Source organism: Liolophura sinensis, chromosome 6, assembly GCF_032854445.1.
Source record: "Liolophura sinensis isolate JHLJ2023 chromosome 6, CUHK_Ljap_v2, whole genome shotgun sequence".
NCBI lineage: Eukaryota > Metazoa > Mollusca > Polyplacophora > Chitonida > Chitonidae > Liolophura > Liolophura sinensis.
Window position 1 is genome coordinate 41496017 of NC_088300.1, and position 26314 is coordinate 41522330.

Sequence of the window (26314 nt, forward strand, 5' to 3'; positions counted from 1 at the left end):
AGGGGGAGGAGGCATGGACATGTGGGTGGTGACAGAAAACTAGGAATGCAGTGTGACTGGCCTTATGTTCTATATACCTATATGTTAATGTATAAGAGAAGGAATTAACTGCTATTAAGTATTTGGATATGCATGTAATAATGCTTTGTGCTGAGTAATACTGACATGTATGTATTCTCCACAAAATTAGACTTCCAATATAGTTTTACATTTTTTTTGTAGGGGGGGGAGGGGGGGGGCAGATACAATAGGAGATTTTGCATGATCAGAATGTAATGCAGAATTATAAAACACTGCCAGAAGAGACTCAATGGTAAAATGAATTTTGACATCATCTTGCTGACTTCATAGGCTCCCCAAGCAAAAACCTGTAACCATAAAAAACACAGTATTCAATGCGACAAGTGACAAAGATGTCCACAATATCGGATCTTCTTCCTCTTGAAATTCATTTTCGACCTAATATAACTTCAATACACCCAATCACACAGTATACACATACAATTACACAAGAGAAAACTATACATCAATCTACAACATGGTATATTTAGTAGACATGATTTCTGATGTATTCCCTGACGATGATTGCAACATCTTCATTTTCTGCGTTCATTCTAGTCAATCTCAGCCGAACAAGAAACCTTCTTGATGCATTACTTACCATTCTCCTCTAGCATTGGCCTTGATGCATTACTTACCATTCTCCTCTAGCATTGACCTTGATGTGTAACTTACCATTCTCCTCTAGCACTCATCTTGATGTGTAATTTACCATTATCCTCTAGCAATGACATTAATGCGTAACTTACCATTCTCCTCTAGCACTGACCTTGATGCGTAATTTACTATTCTCCCCTCGCACTGACCTTGATGCGTAACTTACCACTGTCCTCTAGCATTGACCTTGATGTGTAACTTACCATTCCCCTCTAGCAATGACTGCTTCTTTCCTCACTAGGCGCTTGTGGTCATCCAATGCTGGTTCCAGGGCTCGTATCACCTTTGACTTGTGAGGCATTATCACATGAGGGGGAAGGTGGGTGAATGAGGACAAACATTTCAAAGCTCCTATCCTCACTTTCTGCGAGGAAATGAAAAGTATTTTAATCTTTCATGTTTGAGTTCCAATGGTCAGGCGATAAAATAATGCTTGTGTGTAGTATCCGTTTAGTTTAACACAATCAATACATGAGGGAGAAATTTTTAAGACAAAAACAAATTCATAACCACATTTTCTGCTCAATTTACTTAAATACATATATTTGAATGCTAAATTTTTAGCTGTGACAAGCACCTCTAAAATATCTCTGTTTTTTAGTCAAATTTTTGTTATCCTATCTTTTGTTCCATGAGTGCGAGATAACATTGACGTTTTGAGGGATGCTGCAGCTCTTATGAGTTTTCACCTGTTATGCATCAGAAACCTATCAACAACCCAAACTACTTCATACATGTCCTTCCTACCACATGACCTAAGGTTAATAAAAAATTCTATAAATTTCCTGCAAATTATGTGCCAATGAATAATTTTTTACGTCACCAGAGATTGCAAAATCTCGCAAAAACTATATCAACACTCAGAATACATGAACATAGTATTACCATTGTTTGACCTTTACATGACAGCTTCAGCAGCTGTGGCATTAAAGAGTCAACATGTTTGGAGATGAGGTCTGGGGCATCAGTGATCAAACTACGGAGTGTGGACAGGTTGGCTAACTGCAGGTCTATGTCATCACACAGCAGGGAGTGCACCATCAAGGGAGCTAACTGCAACAAGTTCAAAATAGTTTCATGTACAGTACAATCATAGCATGAAAGATATTGTTTTTTTAATGGTTAACAGTATTTTTTAGTATCTAGGATTTTCTTAGTTCAAACAGGAAAAAGTATCAGGCAGTGTATGATGTGATACTTACTGAATATTTCATAAAATCTCAAAAATGTCAAATTTACAGGCAAAACAAAAAGCATGGAAAGTGACTGAGAACAGATTTTTATAAAAACTTACAGTGTTTGCTTCTGTGAGTAGGACTTGTTTTGGAACAAATGTCACGAGATGGGACAGAGCCAGCAGGTAGTGCTTCTTGTTATCTGTTTGAAGAGATAATAGCAAAAGTATCTAATTAAAATGGTTCCTAGCGAAGATCTTCACATCACCGTGGTGTGTACACAAGCAAAACTAAGACCTGAATAACACTATAGGGACAAATGTAAAAAATAAGGAATACATCAATGCAAAACAGTTTCCAAATATTTAATGTAGATAATATCTGTCATCACACAACAGAGAGTGCACTGTCAGGGGAAATAATTGTAAGAGACACAGAATAAAATCTCACCGTGCTGAGTTTTGTTAAAGCCCTGCACAAGTTTGGGCAAGTTTTCAATGAAGATTCTCTGTCTGTACATAAGCTTGACATAAGCTTGTTGAGCCAGGGTCATTACATCATCACACTCCTGGAGTAGCACCCTAAAACCATCAGCCGCTGTACATCCCAGCTCAGTATCCTCCAGACAAGACACAATCTGAGGGGAAGAAATGTGGACAATATAATTAGAGGCCACTCAGACAATATAAACTGAGGCTACAAGGACATCATAAACAGAGGGAATATCAACACAAATAGTGATATCATGAGCATAAACATGAAAAAGATAAACAGAAACAACATAACATGAACACAAACAACATGAACAAGATATGCAGAGGCAACATGAACAGAAGCAACATGAAGAATAACGAATGCAACATGAACAACATAAACAAGATACGCAGAGGCAACATGGACAACATGAACAGAGGCAACATCAATAAAATGAACAGAGGCAACATCAACAAGATGAAAAGAGGCAACATGAACAACATGAACATAAGCCACATGAACAAGATTAGCACACAATCAACATGAAAAGAAGCAACATGAACAAGGAAATCTGAAGCAACATAAACACAATCAACATGAACAAGACAAACAGATGCAACATCAACAACACTGAGTATTTTAAAGAACAAAACTGTCTTTTTTCAGTAGAGCTATATGTTTTGAATATTTCTTGACACACGTTGCCTATACATGTAAGATGAACCTTGATTGTGTATTTTGTGAAGTTAGCTACGAAATGGTGAGATGCTACTCACCTGACTTATGAGGTCACTAGAAAAAGGGTGACCACGCAATACCAAAGCTTTAGTCAACCAGATTATTGCGGTCAAAGCTCTGCATCTCTCACTTTGGTTCATTTTTGATGTGACTACTTCGGATAGTCTCCCCTTTAACTTTGACGCCACTGATCCTAACTCCTGCTCTGTAAAATGTAAAACAGAAGTAAACATTGGCTGCATAAATCAACTTCAGGTCACAGAAAGACAAGAATCAAGCTTTGATTTTGAAGATGAAAAGATTAACTTTCACACTATTTGAGACTATAAACTTTACACAATCCCAGACTTTTCCTACTTGAATAAGTAGTCTTACACGTCGCTACCAGCAGTTTCACATATATACTGAGCTCGCTCTGTCCGTTAGAATCAGTGTCAAATGATGGAATTTTCACCAGTCAGCTCCCAAAGACCACTGGATTGCTTCAGGCACTCATATTCCACACCCTGTCTCAATGTTTTCCCAGTGACAGAGCTTGGACTCATGGCAAATCATTGTACAACAGCATCAGTCCCTCACAACTAGGCTTATCTGCAAGTGTCTACAACCCCCAACACATTTGGCTGATGACTCACAGGTAAATGAGTGAGGATTCTTCGGGGCCAGGTTTGTCAGCTTCCCTATTAGCAAAAGTTTCTCACAAACAGATTTAACATCAGATATCTTGTTGACTAGACCCCCAATACATTTGGCAGCTGACTCGCAGGTAAATGAGTGAGAATTCTTCAGCGCCAAGTCTGTCAGCTACCCTGTTAGCACAAGTTCCTCACAAACACTTACCATCAGGTATCTTGTTGACTAAACCTCCAATACACTTGGCTGCTGAGTCACTGGTAGCCGCGTGAAGATTCTTCAGGGCTAGGTCTGTCAGTTTCTCTAACAGCTCTGCCTCTTCTTTCAGTCTATCCTGTGTGGCCACAGTAACAAATAACACAGGCATGTCCCACATGATCTATTTTTTTTTTTTTTACATAATATGAGTAATTACTAAACATGTACTTAAATTTGTTATTTGTTATTATTACTACTAATATTATTACTACTACTTTAAAAACTTTTATTATTACTACGTGTTATCACCAATACATACATCAATCATGCTTGAAAGTCCTGACTGGATTTAGAGACATGATCTGGATTCAGCACTGTACCAATACTCAGCATTACATCGTGAACAGGAAATCAGATTAAACTAATGAGGATTATATCTGAACGTTTGACGGTTCAGAAAACTTTCATCATTTCTGGAAAGAGCACATTAAAACATGTAAACATTCACAGTGTTACATTAGGTCAATTGTGATAAATTCAGATTGACCGTTAATATCATTTACCTCTTTAGGTAAGGAGCACACTACTGCAGTCAATACACAAACAAGCTGAGACTGTTTCCATGGTGATGAAACCTGCAAAAAACAACATCACTGTTAGCACTGCTATCACAACATTTAAGGTAAATCAGTGAAATGAGTTTATAACACCAGCAACACCTGGTACATTAGTTTTAGGACTCGGCAATTTCTTTTACTTATTTGACTGGTGCAATGCACTGTGCTCAGGAATACTTACCATACCTAATGGCATCCACCATTATAGTTGGAGGAAAATAAGCAGAGCTTTGCGCAAACAATGGCCACCTGCAGGTTGCTGCAGGAGCTTCCCCACATACAACCAGGGAGTAAGCCAGCATGAGCTGGACTGGAACTCAAAGAGATTGTGTTAGTGAGAACCTTCTGAGTCCTAGTGCTGGGCTAGCATGTTAAACACTTGGCAGGGAAGACCTACTACTAGGCAGGGCATCTCAATAAAATGTAAGAGAATGGTAACTTCTGGAGAAAGCAACATTAGACTTGAATGGTATCAGGGAGTTACTTAAGAATGTTTTTTTTATATATTTCAACAGACATTAACATGTAGAAAGTTAATGAAAACTAATTTATCGGAATTTATTTCAATTTATCAGAATATAAATTCCATAAACATGTATGTGCATACTTGCAGTCCAATATAGTATTTTTTTCAGCTCGTGAGAAAAATACTTTGTGAATATAAAAAGACTGCTGTGAAAACTAGTACAAAGAAATTCCCCTGATTACTTACAGAGAGAGGCTGAAATGGCATATCAAGTTTGATATTGTAATCCCTTATAGAGGCAGGCAGGGTCCCTTGTAAAAACAGATCCACCATAGCAGTGGAGAAGTCCTTGCTCTCACTGAAACACAAGTGTACGTTTTTTGGTACTAAAAATAATATAAAATGAAGAAAAATACTATGGAAAATCAATAGTATACTGAAAATCAAAATACTGAAATCAATTTGACCTAACATTAAAAAAAAAAATGTTTGAAAGTTACATCTGGTAGCAAGGCTTCCACAGAGTTAGTCTGTAGGAGACTCATGGATGCAAAATTTCAGCTCAGTACAGAAAGCATTTAATACATGTAAATGGCAATTTAATTACCACACATGAAGACATCACATGAATGATTTACATGTCCATGTATGCGAAACCTGAGCTCAATACATGCAATACTTTTGAGATCCCACCTCTAACACTTACCTTAAAACTGATTCCAAATCGTAAATTTGTAACACGGGGCGCCAATGATGAAACAGCCGCCTCATGTTATTTGTTACCACCCATAACATTTACCATACTTTTGGTTTCAGTACACAAGAGGCTAAGATGATGGAACATCCTCTTCATGCCACTGTCCTTTACCCGTATGCAAAATGTGCGATCAATACAGGCAGTACTTTCTAAGATACCCTCCCTAACATTCACACTAGTATTGCTCTTACTGTGATAGAATGCGAACAATCCGGGCATTACATTAGTTATGCTGTACTTTGGATATTAGCCAAGATAAACTTTACCTGTAGAACACCTGTTCACCGTATTTGACAGAAGAGAAAAAAAACAACTCCTGAAAACAGTATACATGTAAGTAAAAAAAACCATTCACATTAAATTTGAAAACTTTGTCTTCTTACCTTTTAACACTGCTTTCTAGATTATTTCTGTCAATCCACATGTTTCCCAATGTTAACATATACGAGATAGTGCTGCCTCAGTGGATCATTAGCCAAAGACATGTCATGACACCTTAACCTGTCACAGCATAATGACACTGACAACTGGCTGACCAATACTTGCCCTGTCCCATTTATGTGGAGTGCCCAGCTAGACAGACACATACAAATAATTAATATTCCTATATACCCCTATCAATGAATTACCTTTTCGAGAGCTTTGTCATTAAAATCTGTACAGCTTTTGCGACGTTCTTCACAGCAGCATCAGAGTGGAGGAGAGAGCTAGTCTGAGGTTGGACGGCCTGGCTGACCAGGAGTCCTACCAGTTCAGGGATGGTGACGGACAGACAGTACTGGACCACGGAGGCAGAGGTCATCATCTTCTCCATCACACGGTATATACACTCACACACACACACAGCACAGTCCTCCATGTCACCACTATTGGATTCTGTTGACACAAAAGTTACAATCGTCAACATGACTACTTATAATGACAAACACACACCTGCACAACCTAGAGTCACTAAGCAGGGCCTCAGGAGGAGGGTATTTCACCCGAAGTTTGGAATGCAAAATTACACTCTCAGAAGCACATACAAGCCTAAAAATTATAATTTTCATTTCTCCACATAAGTTTTCATGAGAACAAATTGACCCAACTTCACAAATAACTCTTTAAGGTACCCTACAGCATAGGTGAATTATTCAGTATCAAACAAAACGTGTCACTTAAAAAATGTTTAACTCTGAATGAAATACAGTACTTCATATAAATGTACAGTGTTCAACTGATATAAGCTGCCTTATTATAATTTATTTATTTCTGATGACCCAACGTCCAGAAGACAAAATAACCTGAGTCTATGATGCTACATGCAAGACAGAGATAATAGTAAATCTGCAAGATTGTACCAAAATACGTGCCCATGTAAGAGCGAAAAAGTTAAAAGCATGAAAGAGATAACTTTTAAGACAGATGTAAACATAAAAAGAAACAATGTCAGTTTAAGACGAGTATGGATAATATGTGACACTATTATAAACAGATTAAAGGATTAAACTGTGTGCTTGTTATGTAATACTAACCTCTGGATAAGTATTTCAGATACTTAATAAATTCTGGCAGTACATTAAGTACAATATTTTCATGTGTTGCTATGGATACCATGGTCTGCAGACAGAAGACATTGTTACACAATGAAGGATTTTGTCCATCAGTTTCCATGTGAACTACAATGAAAGAAGCATGACACATTGAACAGTGATTATCAAGCAATAAATACTAATAAATAAATAAACCGCATGAACGATTTAAATTTATATCTTGAAATTTCCTTATTTCTAATATTCACATTTTAACAGTGATTTGAAACAAACTACATACTGAAAAAGTTTGTCTTACTTGGATATGCATGGATACTCAACAGATGTAAGAAAGACCAACTGGCCTGTTTTAAATCAACCCACAGACGGAGAGTTTTACTGTCTGCCACTTTTCCAGAGTAAGTAATAATGAAAGGGGAGAAGAATTCATTACATTAAGGTGTAAGTAGAGTTGATTAAATTAATTTTGTTCATATTTACAAAGTTGATGCGTGATATATATTCCATGTACTTCTTTATACTGGTAAATTATCTTCCCTTGATACAGGAAACCAGACAATTGTCTGTGAACACTAAAGGCACCTGACTTCACTCACCTGATTCTGCATGAAGGGAGTTAACCAGAGCTGGTATCACTCTGTCTACGACCACAGAAGGGGAGGAGGCCCTAAACATGACAAGCTGTGTTCACTCGATGCCCTGTAAACACACAAATACATGCACAACGGCAAGATCTACAAGTACATGTATGTCTCTCCTGATGTATGTCTCTCAACACAAAAATCTTACTGGATATATAATTTGATTGGTATGTAACATCATACTAAAAAAATTATGACTTATATGACAGCCGTCCGGTTAATGGGTGGGGAAATTGGAATGGGAAGGGTTAATTCCCAACCTTATCCATGTACCTGATGTAAACTACAAACCTTATCAACGTACTTGATGTAAACTACCAGCATTATCCTTGTACCTGAAGTAAATTACCAGCCTTATCCTTGTACCTGATGTAAACTACCAGCCTTATCCATGTACCTGATGTAAACTACCAGCCTTATCCACGTACCTGATGTAAACTACCAACCTTATCCACGTACCTGATGTAAACTACCAACCTTATCCATGTACCTGATGTAAACTACCAACCTTATCCTTGTACATGAAGTAAACTACCAGCATTATCCATGTACCTGATGTAAACTACCAGCCTTATCCACGTACCTGATCTAAACTGCCAGCCTTAACCACGTACCTGATGTAAACTACCAGCCTTATCCACGTACCTGATGTAAACTTCCAAACTTATCCACGTACCTGATGTAAACTACCAGCCTTATCCACGTACCTGATGTAAACTACCAGCCTTATCCACGTACCTGATGTAAACTACCAGCCTTATCCACGTACCTGATGTAAACTTCCAACCTTATCCACGTACCTGATGTAAACTACCAGCCCTATCCACGTACCTGATGTAAACTACCAGCCTTATCCACGTACCTGATGTAAACTACCAGCCTTATCCTTGTACCTGAAGTAAACTACCAACCTTATCCACGTACCTGATGTAAACTACCAGCCTTATCCATGTACCTGATGTAAACTTCCAACCTTATCCACGTACCTGATGTAAACTACCAGCCTTATCCACGTACCTGATGTAAACTACCAGCCTTATCCACGTACCTGATGTAAACTACCAGCCTTATCCACATACCTGATGTAAACTACCAGCCTGAATCCACGTACCTGATGTAAACTACCAGGCTTATCCACGTACCTGATGTAAACTACCAGCCTTATCCACGTACTCCACACACACACACAAATTTAAAGCAGCAGCCAAAACAGCAAACACTTGATTCAAGCATGCAACTGCACTGGTCAACAGTCTGATGGTCACAGGACAACAGTGCTTTAACCATCTCAGCCAAGGTAATACATGTAACTTCCTTACTCACATGAATCTGGTGCAGGACATTTGGGTGTTGTTCAGAACACAGGTATGAACGTTTCATTAACTCCAAATGTGCCTACAACATTTACAGCATACTTCAGGTCACCATTCTGTTCAGGAACATGCCTAATTATAACATTTAACACAGTACATGGACTACCTGAGTGTGGCATCTGTATCTGTGAGGACTAGTCCAGTCAAATGATCGGCCATCAGCTCCTGGTCTGCTGTACTAAGAAGCTTAGCTGACATCATGGCAGTCAGGCAGGTGACAGCATGCAGGCGTAATTCTGGGATGCTGCCCATAAGTAGATTGCAACATAACGTGAAAAGCTGTTCCTTGTACTTTATTAACGGGTTATCCACTGTAATAAAATAATATGAATTTTAAAAACTGCAACAATGGAATAGAAATAAAGCTGAAAATCACCTTTTTTAGATTAGATTCTGTTTTCACGATTTTCCTATTTTTCTAGGCTTTCTGATCATGTAATTATGTCTTTAACAGGAAGACAGGAAGTTGCCAGGATAGTTCACAAATTAGATATTAAAATTTTGAAGTTTTTATCTTAACTTTTATACCCTCCTCCAACATTGAAAAAAGATTTGCCTGTCTACATGAAATTATACCATAATTGTTATTTCATGCAGTGTTTGAAGACTTATCATACCTGTTGATCTGTTGAGCACATTGGTGTATCTACATGATTAGTAGTACTAACCTTCTGTTGTGAAAGTGAAGTTATTGGAGAGTTTCACAAAGTTCTGTACAACATTTAAAATGGCTGTTCTTTCTGTGACCTGCAGAGAAATGTTTCAACCAGTTTAGTTAAAACTAATCATAAATGTCAACCATCACATTTAGTATTATGATTATTAACATCTGAGCAATCCAAGACTTTTTCGTCCCAGTACACATGTCCTAAATGACTGAATGGCACTACGAAGATAAGCAAACAGTTTTTTAAGCAGAAATTGTGTATTTGCCACAAAACTTCACCCAACAAATTGAATATTTAGAGGCAAATAAAAGTCATAAAATATTACTTTTGGAGCCAAAATTTAGATTTTCCCATTTGTACCTTCCAAACAAACTTCAAAATACCTTCTAAGATCAACAGATCTGTCAAAATCAAGCAACATAAGTAACTTGGTCATGGACAAAACTGTAGGTCATTTACAGTACCTGGAAAAGTTTTACAGAAGTTTCTTAACATGAAACACACCCTATGGTAATCTGCAGCAACAATGAACATCACAACTCTGATTCCAAACAGGTATAAAATGGATATGGTGATAAGCTCAATGGATATGGTGATAAGCTCAATGGATACGGTGATTAGCTCAATGGATATGGTGTTAAGCTCAGTGGATATGGTGATTAGCTCAATGGATATTGTGATTAGCTCAATGGATATTGTGATTAGCTCAATGGATATGGTGATAAGCTCAGTGGATATAGCATAACGCTCAATGGATATGGTCACTGACAAAACATATATGGTGCCTGGCCAAATGGATATGATGATTAGCCAAATGGAAAAGGCCACTTGCCCAGTAGTTAGGGTGGCTGGCTAAATTGATAGAGTGACTTGCCAAATGGCCATAGTCACTTTCCAAATAGGAATGGTGACTGGTCAAGCGACACGGTGACTGGCCAAATGGATACGGTGACTGGCCAAATTGATAGGGCCAAATGGATAGGGCCAAATGGATATGGTGACTGGCCAAATGGATACAGTGACTGGCCGAATGGATAAGATGACTAGCCCACAAAATGTGACAACTAGCCCAGTAGATAAAGTGGGTGGTTAAATTGATAGAGTGATTGGCCAAATGGCTGCAGTGACTTTCCAAATAGATATAGTGACTGCTCAAATATTTATGGTGACCTTGAGCATTAGGACATACTTGCAAATCTAGTACTAAGAAAATAAAATCAAACAGTCCAGAAGCAGCACCTACCTGTGTATGAGACGAAAACTGCTCCATCAGTGTTGGCATGACAACCTGGGCTATTTTACAGAAGGCTGGGTCAGAACTTCCTCCCATGGCCTGTAGCATACGAGCAGTAGGTGCAAACAAACGCAGACCTGGCTCCTTTAGGGCTACCCTACAATCTGTGAGAGAGCAACAGCAGTTCATGTTTTACACATTATATCCAGTACATTATCTACATTCATACTTTACATGCATGTTTTACACATAATATCTAGTACATTATCTACATTCATATTTGACATGCACGTTTTACACATAATATCTAGTACATTATCTACATTCATACTTTACATGCATGTTTTACACATAATATCTAGTACATTATCTACATTCATACTTTACATGCATGTTTTACACATAATATCTAGTACATTATCTACATTCATATTTGACATGCATGTTTTACACATAATATCTAGTACATTATCTACATTCATGCTTCACATGTATGTTTTACACATAATATCTAGTACATTATCTACATTCATACTTCACATGTGTGTTTTACACATAATATCCAGTACATTATCTACATTCATACTTTACATGCATGTTTTATACATAATATCTAGTACATTATCTACATTCATACTTCACATGTATGTTTTACACATAATATCTAGTACATTATCTACATTCGTACTTCACATGTATGTTTTACACATAATATCTAGTACATTATCTACATTCGTACTTCACATGTATGTTTTACACATAATATCTAGTACATTATCTACATTCATACTTCACATGTATGTTTTACACATAATATCTAGTACATTATCTACATTCGTACTTCACATGTATGTTTTACACATAATAACCAGTACATTATCTACATTCATACTTCACATGTATGTTTTACATATAATAACCAGTACATTATCTACATTCATACTTCACATGTATGTTTTACAAATAATATCCAGTACATTATCTACATTCATACTTCACATGTATGTTTTACAAATAATATCCAGTACATTATCTACATTCATACTTCACATGTATGTTTTACAAATAATATCCAGTACATTATCTACATTCATACTTTACAAGTATATATCCAATGAATATGATAGTCAATGGTGGGTTCTGTTTCCAAAGTTTTAATTTATGTGAAAATGACGTTACAACAATGTCAGCCAGTTTGGCAGGCTGATTACTGTGAAATGTTTATAAGTTGAACAAAAGAAGTAATTCTTAAAACTTACCCTTTAAAACATCATCCAGGAATGAATCCAAAGACGAGACACTGCCCTTCTGTGATGAAAGGAAAAACGGGTAAAGGATTCAAGTTTCAATATTCAACTGAACATTTCAATGTAAAGATAAAACCATTAGAGCAAAAAATCATTTCTTACAAAACCCACTTACCTCATTTACTGAATTTGACAGAGTTTTGACAATGGCTGTCAGAGCATTCAGAGCCGCATCCTCAATAACCTGGTCACCTGAAGAGAACACCTACAAATACAGGTCAAAATTAACACAGTCGTTTTTGACAGATTTCATGATTTCAGTATATAATTAATCTACCCAAAAATAAATGAAAAATTAATCACATAGAATGTTAGCTTAAAGATCAAGACGATGCCAAGTGAAGACATTATTAACTGAACAATAAGTTTTTCGTAATATGCTTCTGTTGAATGAGAATAAATTGAAAATGTGAAAATGGAGGAAATGGCTCCACCATCTTATGCTAAAATGATAATAATGCATATGAATCTAAATTTAAACAGTGGTACATGTTTGCATAAGGCTACAACTGATACCGCTCATGATCCACTATACCAATTCTTTCACAATGTTCAAACAGATCCTATTCTTTCCACTCAGTCAGTTGAATTTTCACTTCCTCCAGTTCTCTATTGACTTTGCATAATAAATCCGAGAATGCTTTTTTGTCTAGCAAAGATATTTTTATTTCTTGTATCTGCTTTCTGCATATGAAGTGAAGAATACACTGAAATTGAAACTTCAAAACTGTAGCTGATCTACATAATAGGGTCAGACATATTCTTAGCCCTCTGAAAGGCTAACCTGGATGGTGAAAGCATCAATCTCGGAAGAATAATACTACATGTTGGGCAAGGTTATTATGGGTTAAGTATGTGGTTATTTCTTTATATATTCACCCCAGTAGGCCTTAACTGAACAGCCATTAGTACATACTTGTACTACAGGTCTAATTAATAACTGTTTTAATGGTTTGGGGAAAATGTGACAGCACATTGAAAGCTTTTTTATAACAGGGGTACTGCATGAGAATAAATCTTTGGTTTAACCAGGTGCCATCTTATCCTTTCAGTTTTGTAACAGGAAATTGGTGAGCTTAATTATGTAATACGTAATTATGTAATGCATGTAATACATGAGTTATGAGTTATTCTGTATGTTACATACAATAAATAAGACCATTCACATTACAGCCCATTATCTCTTTAAGTGGCTTACCTCCCTTTTGATGCTGGAAAACAAAGATCCCAGAAACTCCTGTAAGCCAGAGGCTCCATACACCTCTGAACACTTGACCTAAAACAATAAAACCCACATCAAAGGAGAGGTCCACAAATACCATCATTAGTGTCTTCAGTACCGCTCTTTCATTACAGTGGCCTTTCAACCAACAACTCCAATAACATACTTTTCTTCAACAGCTGTGTACCTTTATTCCCTATTCATTTGATTACTGTACATGACCTAAAATTTCAACCATGACTAAGTTGCTCATTTTGCCCAATTCTGAGAGTTCTATTGCTTTTAGACAGTGGTTTTGAGCTTTATTAGTAGGGTAAGATGATATCCTACTTTAAAAATTTTCAGCGCCAGAGTTCACATTTATTTGTGTCCAAAATGCACTTCTTTACGTTTTTAGTGTCATGTAGTGTTTTTTACAGTACACACACGAATATCTCACTTCCTTCACAGGTGGAGAAAACTGGAGTATGATTTTCACTTTTTATACATTCTCAGAAGCTGGCCAATGTCAATTCTACCATCACAATGTTTCTCAATCTCTAATTTTTTAACTTCCTATATTACAAAAAAAGACAGGCAAAAAGAAAGGCCATACCGAATGCTGCTGAAAATAAATATGCCCATAACCTCTAACTGATACAAACTTTCCCAGCCAACAACAAATATCACAATTTATTTTCATGCACAGAAATATTACTTCTTAATTCCATGTACACTGTCATCATCTTACCAGGGCATGGAATGAATCTATCTTGGCACTGGACAGGTTTGATGAAATCTTCTCCAGTAGTAATGGTAAGCAGAAAGGGGCAAACTTGGCTGAGGCAGACATACATCTCTCCAGTCCCTGTACTAAGTCTTCCCTCTTAACTCCTAACACATCATCAGGCGGCTGTCAAATACAAGCGAGATTTACACGATGTGGGATGTAGAAGACCCATTGGCCAGTACCTAACAAACCTTTCGGCATAAGAATGCGGTCAAATTAGCGACAGCTGGATTTGAGCTTGCCACCCCACTGGCGACGGGTTGCGGAAAATTAGATGATTTGAGCCAGCCAGGGTTCCCAAGAAGACAAAAAATAAAACAGCCTCTACACAGTGCTTTAACACAATCCAGTCAGTTGACCTATGGCTTGGAAATTCAAAAATCACACGCAGAGCTCTGCAAAACACTGCAAATTTACATATCAATACAACTCAGCTGTTTATATTCAAATGCTCAGTTGGTTATAGTTTGACATTTCTTCTCAAAAATTTCTACACGATATGAATGCTATTTTTTGATAATTAGGACCTACATTGGCAAGGTATAGAGATGAGTGCGCATTCTGGACGAAAATGTATACTCCTTAAACGAGAGCAAACCTGGTTAGTGTTTTACACGGTTTGCCTCACTGAATTTACGAAAAGAAAGACCAAACTTGTTATCCAGCATGTTACAAACAAACTGTCCAACATGTGACATACAAACTTGTACCCCATGTTAGTGGAAGACAGTGTTCACTGAACAAATAACTATGCAAACAATGTAACTCTGTATTCAAGGATTAATTGAACAAAGAGCACATAATGGCATGTTTTTTATTTGATTTATTTATTTGACTGATGTTTTATATTTCATTTATACGACGGTGGCCAGCATCATGGTGGGAGGACACTGGGCAGAGCCCAGTGGGTAAAAACCCACGACCATCCGCAGGTTGCTGGCAGACCGGAAAGGAAGCCAGCATAAGCTGAACTTAAACTCACAGTGCCTGTGCTGGTTAAAGGCTCCTGAGTTATTGCACCGCTTAGACAAGCTAACCTCCTCGGTTATGGAGGCCCCGGGCATGTTTTTTAGGACTGTGACATTTTTTAATCCTGAGAAATGGTGCAATACGGAAAAAGGAAATATGTTAAGTGTAACACAAAAATTCACTCAGGAGTGATGTTCAACCTGACACAAAGATCTGCAGTTTGCTTTTGGCAATGAATTTTAGATCATTCACAAATTTTGTGACTATGATGAGCCAAGGAAAGCAAACAAACACATGACAAGAGGTCTTAACGTCTTCTTTGGCCAGGGGACACTAACTTACGGGAGAAAAGTCCACCGGGAAGTAACAGGAGAAGACTTCAAACATTTCCTCAACAAAAACACCTGAAAAATAAAGGAGAGGATTACAAAAGAGATCAAAAATTCACAGCTTCCTGTTAGTATTACTGGAATCAGATAAGTCTGGTATTACAGTGAAGCTTGCAAATGCAGAATACTTTGAATGCACCAACCTTTTCTGCTTGAATTCTGCACTGAATATTAATGAGTGTAATGAACAGCTGACATTTGGTCTCTTCCTATCAATGTGGTCAGGTTTTCCTGTATCATGTCTATAAGATTTTAGTTGTTCTCACTTTTTAAATTAAATGAAGATACCACTGTTTTTTTTTTAAAAGATATTATCTCTAAAACTTAAATTTGGTAGCAAGACTACAGAAGAGCTCACCTATAAGAGACACATGAATGCAAAACTTCATCGCAATACATAACATAATGAAGTTGTGAATTTAGTAATTTACGGTAATTAATATGCACACAGACCATTAGCGATGGATCATCAACCTGGTGTAATTGTGCTTTAAATGCATATAAAACTTCAGGTGAATAATGTAGTACTTTTTGAAATACCATGCCTAACATTTACATTAACACTGATTGCATTACACAACACTGGTACACTAAGTCGTGAATTTTGTAATTCACAGTAATTAATATTCACACAGCTAACGAACTATGGAACATCACCCCACATGTTATTGTGCTCAACATGTGTGCAAAAGCTGAGCTCAATGCATGCAGTTAAGATACCACCCCTAACATTTTGTTCAACATTGATTCTCATACACAATACACCAAGTGATAAATTTTGTAATTTACGGTATTTAATATGCACACAGCAAATCAACAATGGAACATTTCCCCTTAACATTGCTTTCTCTGTTTCCGGGCGCTGATGCCCAGGGTATCAAATATTTATTTATTTATTTATTTATTTATTTCACTGCTGTTTTATGCCGTTCTCAAGAATATTTCACTTATATGACGAAAGCCTGCATTATGATGGGAGGAAACCAGGCCTGAGGAAAACCCACTAACCATCCGCAGGTTGCTGCCAGACCTTTCCATGTACAGCTGGAGAGGAAACCAGTATAAGCTTGACTTTAATTCACAGTGACTGCATTGGTGAGAAGCTTTTGGGTCACTACGCAGGGCTGGCATGCTAACCCCTCTAGGAAGGTATCATACAAGCTATGCCTGTAGTAACTTGAGCTAAGTCCCTACAATATGCACCATCATCATGAGATATCCATGGGATACCGCAGGAAGGACTGAGGTCCCAATAAAATAAGTAACACATAGGCCTACATGTGTGTACATATTGAAAGCATGTAACTTTGAGGGGTGCATGTATATTTTTAACTTTTTATGATCAAGTGATAGGAGGATTCATATACCTAATCATTTATTTATTTGATTGGTGTTTTACGCCGTACTCAAGAATATTTCACTTATACGACGACGGCCATCATTATGGTGGGAGAAAACCAGACAGAGCCCGAGAGAAAACCACAACCCTTCGTAGATTGCTGAAGACCTTCCCACTCACGGCCGGAGAGGGAGCCAGCATGAGCTGGACAAGAACTCACAGCGATCACATTGATGAGACGCTACTGGGTCATTGCGCCACACTGGCCTGCTAATAACTTTGGCCATGGAGGCCCTGGGGATTCATATACAGTGTCAGTCATTTTTACCTAGGGACAAATTGTGACAGATGGTCTCCACACACTGGAAGGCGATGACCAGGTTCCGGGGATCCTTCTCCATATCCAGAGCCTGGATAAAACCATGTACAAACTCCCCAGACATCTTCTCTAGTTCTGGTAACAACAGGCATGGTTAGAGGCAGTTATGTAACTTTTATTAAACGGCCTGAAATTTCACTTAAAATATTTGATGTATACTTGGCCGTTGTTCCTTTGATGACTTTTCACTAAAAACTAGAAGGTTTTTTAAAAAAAAGAAAAAAAGACAAGAACATACGTCAAAGATTAACGTGTACTGTGGTAAGTTTTTCTTTTCAATTTGTTCTTCTTGTTTTAGTTGATCTGTAAAGAATACATAACAATGATGAGTTTATTTGCACTTTTAAAAAATCTAAATCACTACATTGTACTATAAACACTGGAAGAAAGGTGAAACTATAGTGTATTTAATGTTTTACCTTTTAATCTAGATTTCAGTAAGTTCAACAAGATCTGGTAAACAGATCGCCTGTCGCGTTGGGCCAGGGATTGGTTGTACACCTCTGTAAAAATGGCGTGGCAAATTTTTCCGGCAGCACCATCTGGTAAAGAACAGGAAGTCTGTGGATTCCAACAAATAAGAGATGATCAGACATCAGAGTTTCAGGAAATCAGAGTTTTGCCATAATATCATGTCATAAAATCCGCTCACCTTAACCATATTAAGATCAGTCAAATGTACTGGTGTCATGCTGTATTTCGAGCATTAAATCCTCTTACCAGGGCTATGTGGTTCTGTATTTAGAGCACTGCATCCTCTTACCAGGGCTATGTGGTTCTGTATTTAGAGCATTACATCCTCTTACCAGGGCTATGTGTTTCTATATCTAAAGCATTAAATCCTCTTACAAGGGATATGTGGTTCTATGTCTAGAGCATTAACTCATCTTACCAAGGCTATGTGGTTCTATATATAAAGCATTAAATCCTCTTACAAGGGATATGTGGTTCTATGTCTAGAGCATTAACTCATCTTACCAAGGCTATGTGGTTGTATATCCAAAGCATTAAATCCTCTTACAAGGGATATGTGGTTCTATGTCTAGAGCATTAACTCATCTTACCAAGGCTATGTGGTTCTATATATAAAGCATTAAGTCCTCTTAAAAGGGATATGTGGTTCTATGTCTGGAACATTAACTCATCTTACCAAGGCTATGTGGTTTTATATATAAAGCATTAAATCCTCTTACAAGGGATATGTGGTTCTATGTCCAGAGCATGAACTCATCTTACCAGGGCTATGTGGTTCTATATCCAAAGCATTAAATCCTCTTACAAGGGATATGTGGTTCTATGTCTAGAGCATTAACTCATCTTACCAAGGCTATATGGTTCTATATATAAAGCATTGTCCTCTTACAAGGGATATGTGGTTCTATGTCTGGAACATTAACTCATCTTACCAAGGCTATGTGGTTCTATATATAAAGCATTAAGTCCTCTTACAAGGGATATGTGGTTCTATGTCTGGAACATTAACTCATCTTACCAAGGCTATGTGGTTCTATATATAAAGCATTAAATCCTCTTACAAGCGATATGTGGTTCTATGTCCAGAGCATGAACTCATCTTACCAGGGCTATGTGGTTCTATATCCAAAGCATTAAATCCTCTTACAAGGGATATGTGGTTCTATGTCTAGAGCATTAACTCATCTTACCAAGGCTATGTGGTTCTATATATAAAGCATTGTCCTCTTACAAGGGATATGTGGTTCTATGTCTGGAGCATTAACTCATCTTACCAAGGCTATGTGGTTCTATATATAAAGCATTGTCCTCTTACAAGGGATATGTGGTTCTATGTCTGGAGCATTAACTCATCTTACCAAGGCTATGTGGTTCTATATATAAAGCATTAAGTCCTCTTACAAGGGATATGTGGGTCTATGTCTGGAGAATTAACTCATCTTACAAGGCTATGTGGTTCTATATATAAAGCATTAAATCCTCTTACAAGGGATATGTGGTTCTATGTCTAGAGCATTAACTCATCTTACCAAGGCTATGTGGTTGTATATCCAAAGCATTAAATCCTCTTACAAGGGATATGTGGTTCTATGTCTAGAGCATTAACTCATCTTACCAAGGCTATGTGGTTCTATATATAAAGCATTAAGTCCTCTTACAAGGGATATGTGGTTCTATGTCTGGAACATTAACTCATCTTACCAAGGCTATGTGGTTCTATATATAAAGCATTAAATCCTCTTACAAGCGATATGTGGTTCTATGTCCAGAGCATGAACTAATCTTACCAGGGCTATGTGGTTCTATATCCAAAGCATTAAGTCCTCTTACAAGGGATATGTGGTTCTATGTCTAGAGCATTAACTCATCTTACCAAGGCTATGTGGTTCTATATATAAAGCATTGTCCTCTTACAAGGGATATGTGGTTCTATGTCTGGAGCATTAACTCATCTTACCAAGGCTATGTGGTTCTATATATAAAGCATTAAGTCCTCTTACAAGGGATATGTGGTTCTATGTCTGGAACATTAACTCATCTTACCAAGACTATGTGGTTCTATATATAAAGCATTAAATCCTCTTACAAGCGATATGTGGTTCTATGTCCAGAGCATTAACTCATCTTACCAAGGCTATGTGGTTCTATATCCAAAGCATTAAATCCTCTCACAAGGGATATGTGGTTCTATGTCTACAGCATTAACTCATCTTACCAAGGCTATGTGGTTCTATATATAAAGCATTGTCCTCTTACAAGGGATATGTGGTTCTATGTCTGGAGCATTAACTCATCTTACCAAGGCTATGTGGTTCTATATATAAAGCATTGTTCTCTTACAAGGGATATGTGGTTCTATGTCCAGAGCATTAACTCATCTTACCAAGGCTATGTGGTTCTATATATAAAGCATTAAGTCCTCTTACAAGGGATATGTGGGTCTATGTCTGGAGCATTAACTCATCTTACCAGGGCTATGTGGTTCTATATATAAAGCATTAAGTCCTCTTACAAGGGATATGTGGTTCTATGTCTGGAGCATTAACTCATCTTACCAAGGCTATGTGGTTCTATATATAAAGCATTAAGTTCTCTTACAAGGGATATGTGGGTCTATGTCTGGAGCATTAACTCATCTTACCAGGGCTATGTGGTTCTATATATAAAGCATTAAGTCCTCTTACAAGGGATATGTGGTTCTATGTCTGGAGCATTAACTCATCTTACCAAGGCTATGTGGTTCTATATATAAAGCATTAAGTCCTCTTACAAGGGATATGTGGTTCTATGTCTGGAGCATTAACTCATCTTACCAAGGCTATGTGGTTCTATATATAAAGCATTAAGTCCTCTTACAAGGGATATGTGGGTCTATGTCTGGAGCATTAACTCATCTTACCAAGGCTATGTGGTTCTATATCGAAAGCATTAACTCATCTTACCAGGGCTATGTGGTTTCCTATCTACACCATTAAATTCTCTTACCAGGGCTATGTGATTCTGTATTTAGAGCATTCAATTCTCTTACCAAGGCTAAAAGTCCATACAAGGCATGGGGTTGGATAGAATGATGATCCTTTAGTTTCTCCACCATGTACGTCACCAGTATGTCAGCTACAGAGAAATGTTTAACACAGCATGAAAACATAATTGTAACAGATATTATCAGTTCTGAGGGCTGGCAGACGGTGGATACCAGATATTTATATTATCAGTCTGGTGAGCACACCCCTCACTAAAACATCTATATTTTGTGACTTGAAAGTTTTACAAGTTATTGTGTTTTGTTCTGTTACTTTCATCCAAAAGAAGCAGACTCTGATCATACATTACACTCATGGCAAAGAATTACTTTCACTTAAATTATCAAATAATGTTTATATGATATTAACAATGTCTTGGTCACTTACTTTCCTTTTCATTTAAAGTCCCTCTTGGCAAGCCATGAGCAATATCTGCTAACAGTTGTACACCTCGAGCTCTCACACTGGCATCCGGATTAGTTAAGGAGGATCTAGTATTGAAAAAAGGTATTCGCCACAGGGTGGATTAGAAGTGATATCTACCTCCAGGGGTTGGGAGTTGTAGGGGGCTGTTAGGGGTGTTGGTGGATATGAGTGAACATGTGTTCTGATTCCTGTAACCCCTATCCCAATCCCCTAATTTGTTTGGGTGATGTATTTCGGTTATATTTATGTTGTAAAGAAAGTACATGTAAGTGCAGGTACATGAATTACATAAGCTATCCAGCAACTAAATTTGTTCCAAAAGACCTGATCACAGCTTTGAGGATGCATACTTCTTCCCTCTGAATACATGCTCAAACACATGTATAGCTACGTACGATCCCAGAGCTTTTGGGACTTATATGGCCTCTTAATTGAAGGGGATACTGCAGCCATCCACCACCACCCCCAACCACCAGACTCCCTTCATTTTTTAAAAATAGAAACAGCTGTGTTTGATTTCTTTATTCATCTGAATTGAGTCAACTTTTAATTCAGTTCATTCTACATTAATTATTGAGTACAACATTTACTTAAAGTGCTGGCTAATTTCAGCTCATGAAATATTTGATCTTTGTAAACTTATTCTGTTTTAGAAATATATTTATATTTTAGTCTAGACAGTCTCATACATCACCCTTAGAATGTGTCAAAATGTGTACAAATTATCACTCTCATCATTCAGTATTCAAAAGTATATGAAACCCTTGTGATGTGAAATGAATGTTGGAGGCATGGGCGGCAATGTTCATCACAATTACAGCTACAGCTGTCCAAAACACCCCATTACTGACTTGATGACTCTTTACAACAGTTTGAACTTAATAACAGTTTATATTTCAGTTCTTGCATACCTACCCCACATGTTCAACAATTTCCACAAGTGTAACATTTTTCTTCAGTAAATCTGAAATTAAAATATAAGAATATATGAAAAAGAACTGTCGCTTAATTCACAGCTAAGCAAAGAAATTCTGAAGAAATGGATTCTGAGGATCTCAGTAGTTCATCATTATTTCAGGACTTGGCTGAATAAGTAATACATCTAGCGGTGATAAATCATAGTCCAGACTTCCAGAAAAACCTAACAAAATGGAGGGGGTAACATGAAACAATTCTGTTTAGTCAGCCAGAGACACATCTCGACTACTTTAACACTACAACCATGCCTGTATTAACATGCTGAGTGTGTAAGTCCATTTTTGTTAGCCCGGGCCTTTGGTGTTGTTTGTGCATGTATTTCATATCATTACCCAAGCGTACTTTCGAAATTAGCTTGTTTTATATTTAAAACATTGATATTTATTATTTCTGAAAACATGTCAGTTAAAAACTATTAAGATTGCTCTGTAATGCATATAATGACTAAAGTATAGGCATTAATGACCAAAAAGGCCTGTACATGGAAATACCAGGTATGAGTGTAAAAACAGGACAGCATCTCTCCCTTTTTTATACAATATATTACTGCACCATAGCGTGCATATATAACATAGACTAACTGTTAATATTTCCAGTCTACGTGAGAACATGTCCCCAGGCTCCCCAACTGTATTTATTTATTGTATTTATTTGACTGGTATTTTATGCCGTATTCAGGAATATTTCACTTACATATGACGGTGGCCTGCACTATAGGGGGAGGAAACCTGGAAGAGCCCATCTGCAGGAAGCTGGCAGATGTACGGCAGCAGAGATTACCAGCATTAAAGGGGATGGCTTAAAGACCAGAATGATGGACTGGACCAGAATAAAGACAGGGATTTGAGATGGGTCGACTACACATGTGACCATGACTACTGTGCACCTCTTTCACAGAGAAAGGAGCACATTTCAAGCTATCCACAAATATATTATTCATTTATTTGATTGGTGTTGTATCCCGCACTAAAGAATATTTCACTTATATGACCCCCTCCAGCATTATGGTCAGAGGAAACAGGGCAGAGCCTGGGGAAAATCCACAGCCATCCGCAGGTTGCTGGCAGACTTTCCCATGTACGGCTGGAGAGGATGCCAGCACGAGCTGAATTTCAACTCATAGCGACCCCACTGGTGAGACACTAATGGGTCATTGTGCCTCGCTGACGTTGTAACCACCTCGACCAAGGAGGCCCCTCCATAAATATGTTATATGAAGAATTGCTTTATTTTCAGGTCTATTTCCTTGCCATTGCTCTACTCATTGTTGTTCGAGTCATGTGATCAACCACTGAAAGGGCAAACAAGGGAGATAACCCATTCAAAGTGGCTTCCCAGGCCAGCATTCATGGCCGTTTTTTTCTTTTTTCATATGAAACTTGGCACGAAATTAAAGGATTAGTGCCCAGATTTACTACTAATTAGCTACCCCAAAAAATACTGGAAAAGGGCACATTAATCTGAGTAATATAGCACGGAAAATCACTTGATAATGAGGCAATTTTTATGCATTTTTTCCACGAACACTCGGTAGTCTCTGCCCACCCAAACAAACTGTCAGATCTTCTTTTCTGAAAACTCTGAATCTTAACATCTTCCACAATGGGTTCAAATTCATATGCCAGTATATTTGCCTCTGTGTAGTTAAAATCCATCACGAAAATGACATCACTTTGATATAAATTCCCAGGTTATTTACGCCAGCTAGACTTGGCTAGAGATCGCCTAGGGCAGTAAATCTATTGCTTTTGGTGGATATAAAGTCATGGCGTTTCTCAGAAGCTCTCTCTGTAATATACTGTTTAAACAGATTATAATCTTATAATTAGGATCAATAGCTAAATCTGGACACTAATCCTTTATAAATCGTGATATACTGAATATTTTTGGATAGCTTGAAATGTTTTTGAATTTGTTGCCTTCATAGATGCCCAAGCTGTAGTTTCTGTGTTACGAACACATCAATCTCTAACACATCTGCGGAATGTGTACTACACAGAGAATAGAGACGTCGAATGCATATATTGAACCGTATATGCAGTGAATTTTCTCACACGACCCAACACTGTTCTCGAAGAGTAGCGTCGTAGCGTTCAGCTGGGTTGTTCCAGCTGCTAGGAGGATAGGTTGGTGCTGAACAGTTTAAACATACGAAAACAAACCATATGACGTCATCAGCATGAAGCAGTGTAATCTATATGTAAGTCAACGTGTTTAACTTGAGGGTGGATTACTTACACTCGCTGACCGATCTATGTATACTTTAGCAACTACATGTATGAAGTATAAATAACTAAAAGCAACAGCAAAATTGTACTTACACATGTTAATTTATTTTTTTTAATTTTCGATCAAAATTTTGATATGTCCAGCTCAAAATATCCAGTCTTTATCATTTTAAATGGCAAATAAAAAAGTCTTTTCCAGTGCTCACATTAAAGGCCTACGTGGTACCTCTTTTTCTGATGTTTGTATGGCACGCTTGGCGTGCGAATATCTGGTGAGAGGGGAAAGTAAGTGTTTGAATATACAAGCCTGCAGGCTTTCATCCCGGGCTACATAATGCCAGTGACGACATAAAGCAGTTGAGCGAGCCGAGAGTCTGTAGCTGGTAATATCTTTTGTCCGGCACCGGCGTATGTGTGGACAGTTTACCGAGTGTTAACCCTGTTTACCGAGTGTTAACCCTGTTACCCTGTTAACTAAATATCTCGTTCATGATTGTAGTCTGTCGATCTCTTTTCCACATGTTTAATTTCCACATCTCAACACTCCCGACTGAAATCTTCGCGCTCATCCAGCAACCAGTATGGATAAATCACATGCGAAATTTGGTATTAATTCTTACTAGTTCTTGACATGTAAACCCTGTAGTAGTGCGCACCTTCTTTAAAGTGGACTCTTCCATGGAGTGATTGACGCGAGAGAAGTGTAATCAAAATAAAGCGGCGAATAGGTATCAATTTGAAAATCGAAAGGGAGTAAAAACTGAAAATTAATGTAAAATACATGTGAACAGGTGATTTAACAAACTGGTCAGCATATTTACGAAATGATGGCTTCATTCACTGCGTATACACTGTGATAACTGCAGTGAACTGAGTCCTAAAAAAATGGACACTTCCTATTATACCGCCGTTATCACAGCGTATACACGGTGAATGAAGCCATTATTTCTTAAATATACTGACCAATTTCTTAGAACATCAAAAGAATGGGGGGACTGGTAGTGAAACACTTTATATACCCGGTCAGTTACCGTACTGGTAGCTAGTTTAAGATGTTTCTGATGTCATCAGTGAAATAACACTAAAGTGTTAGCAATGCATTGCAATCCTCAAGAACCAAAGGCAGCAAATTGGTCTTTTCGAATAGGGGACGCAACTCCACAACATAGTAGGCTACATCTGTCAAATAGCGTTGTTTTTGTTCCCAGAGGAAAAAGTGGCAGGTGATTAATATAAATAAGTAACCACACAACCACGAAAGATATAACTAGTGAGTTATCATGCAAAATACCTTACGCAACAAAAGATTCATACCACTGACAATATCGGCTGAGGAATTAGCAGCAAGTCCTACGATATAATCCTCAACTGCACTTCGCCACATGGGCGCAGCCATTTTGCTTTCTCTCTACCCTCCGTTTTTTCCCGTTTTTTTCAAATACTATTACAAGGATGTGTTAATTTGCAGATTACTGCTAATTATCCAACATATGCTTATACTAAGTTCATTTTGATCAAATTTCGTTATTTCTGCTTTCTACTTTTTTTTTTTGCCCATTCGCTGCAGATATGAACATGCGCTGTAGGT

The 26314-nt window shown here is 37.6% G+C and overlaps 1 protein-coding gene across 1 annotated transcript; it reads right to left on the bottom strand.

The window, feature by feature from the left end:
- Window positions 1-9: 9 nt before the first annotated feature.
- Window positions 10-26128, bottom strand: LOC135467216 (MMS19 nucleotide excision repair protein homolog). The gene is made up of 26 exons (XM_064744979.1): window positions 26041-26128; window positions 22436-22484; window positions 21482-21585; window positions 21100-21185; window positions 18017-18158; window positions 17547-17672; window positions 15833-15894; window positions 14483-14644; window positions 13729-13806; window positions 12646-12735; window positions 12483-12531; window positions 11233-11387; window positions 9990-10068; window positions 9428-9632; window positions 7904-7974; window positions 7290-7433; window positions 6405-6651; window positions 5265-5376; window positions 4499-4570; window positions 3945-4071; window positions 3143-3309; window positions 2343-2529; window positions 2012-2094; window positions 1603-1770; window positions 921-1081; window positions 10-368 (listed from the first exon to the last, which is right to left on the bottom strand). Exons 1-26 carry the CDS (start codon window positions 26120-26122, stop codon window positions 332-334), a joined length of 3045 nt encoding a protein of 1014 aa, XP_064601049.1. The 5' UTR covers window positions 26123-26128; the 3' UTR covers window positions 10-331.
- Window positions 26129-26314: the final 186 nt, after the last annotated feature.

Coding starts and splice junctions, on each gene's coding strand:
- LOC135467216 (XM_064744979.1), bottom strand. CDS start 26,122: ATGGCTGCGCCCATGTGGCGAAGTGCAGTTGAGGATTATATCGTAGGA. Junction 6,652..7,289: donor TCTGAAATACTTATCCAGAG/GTTAGTATTACA, acceptor TTGTGTCAACAG/AATCCAATAGTGGTGACATG. Junction 4,571..5,264: donor TGCCATTTCAGCCTCTCTCT/GTAAGTAATCAG, acceptor TGTTTTTTGCAG/GTTTCATCACCATGGAAACA.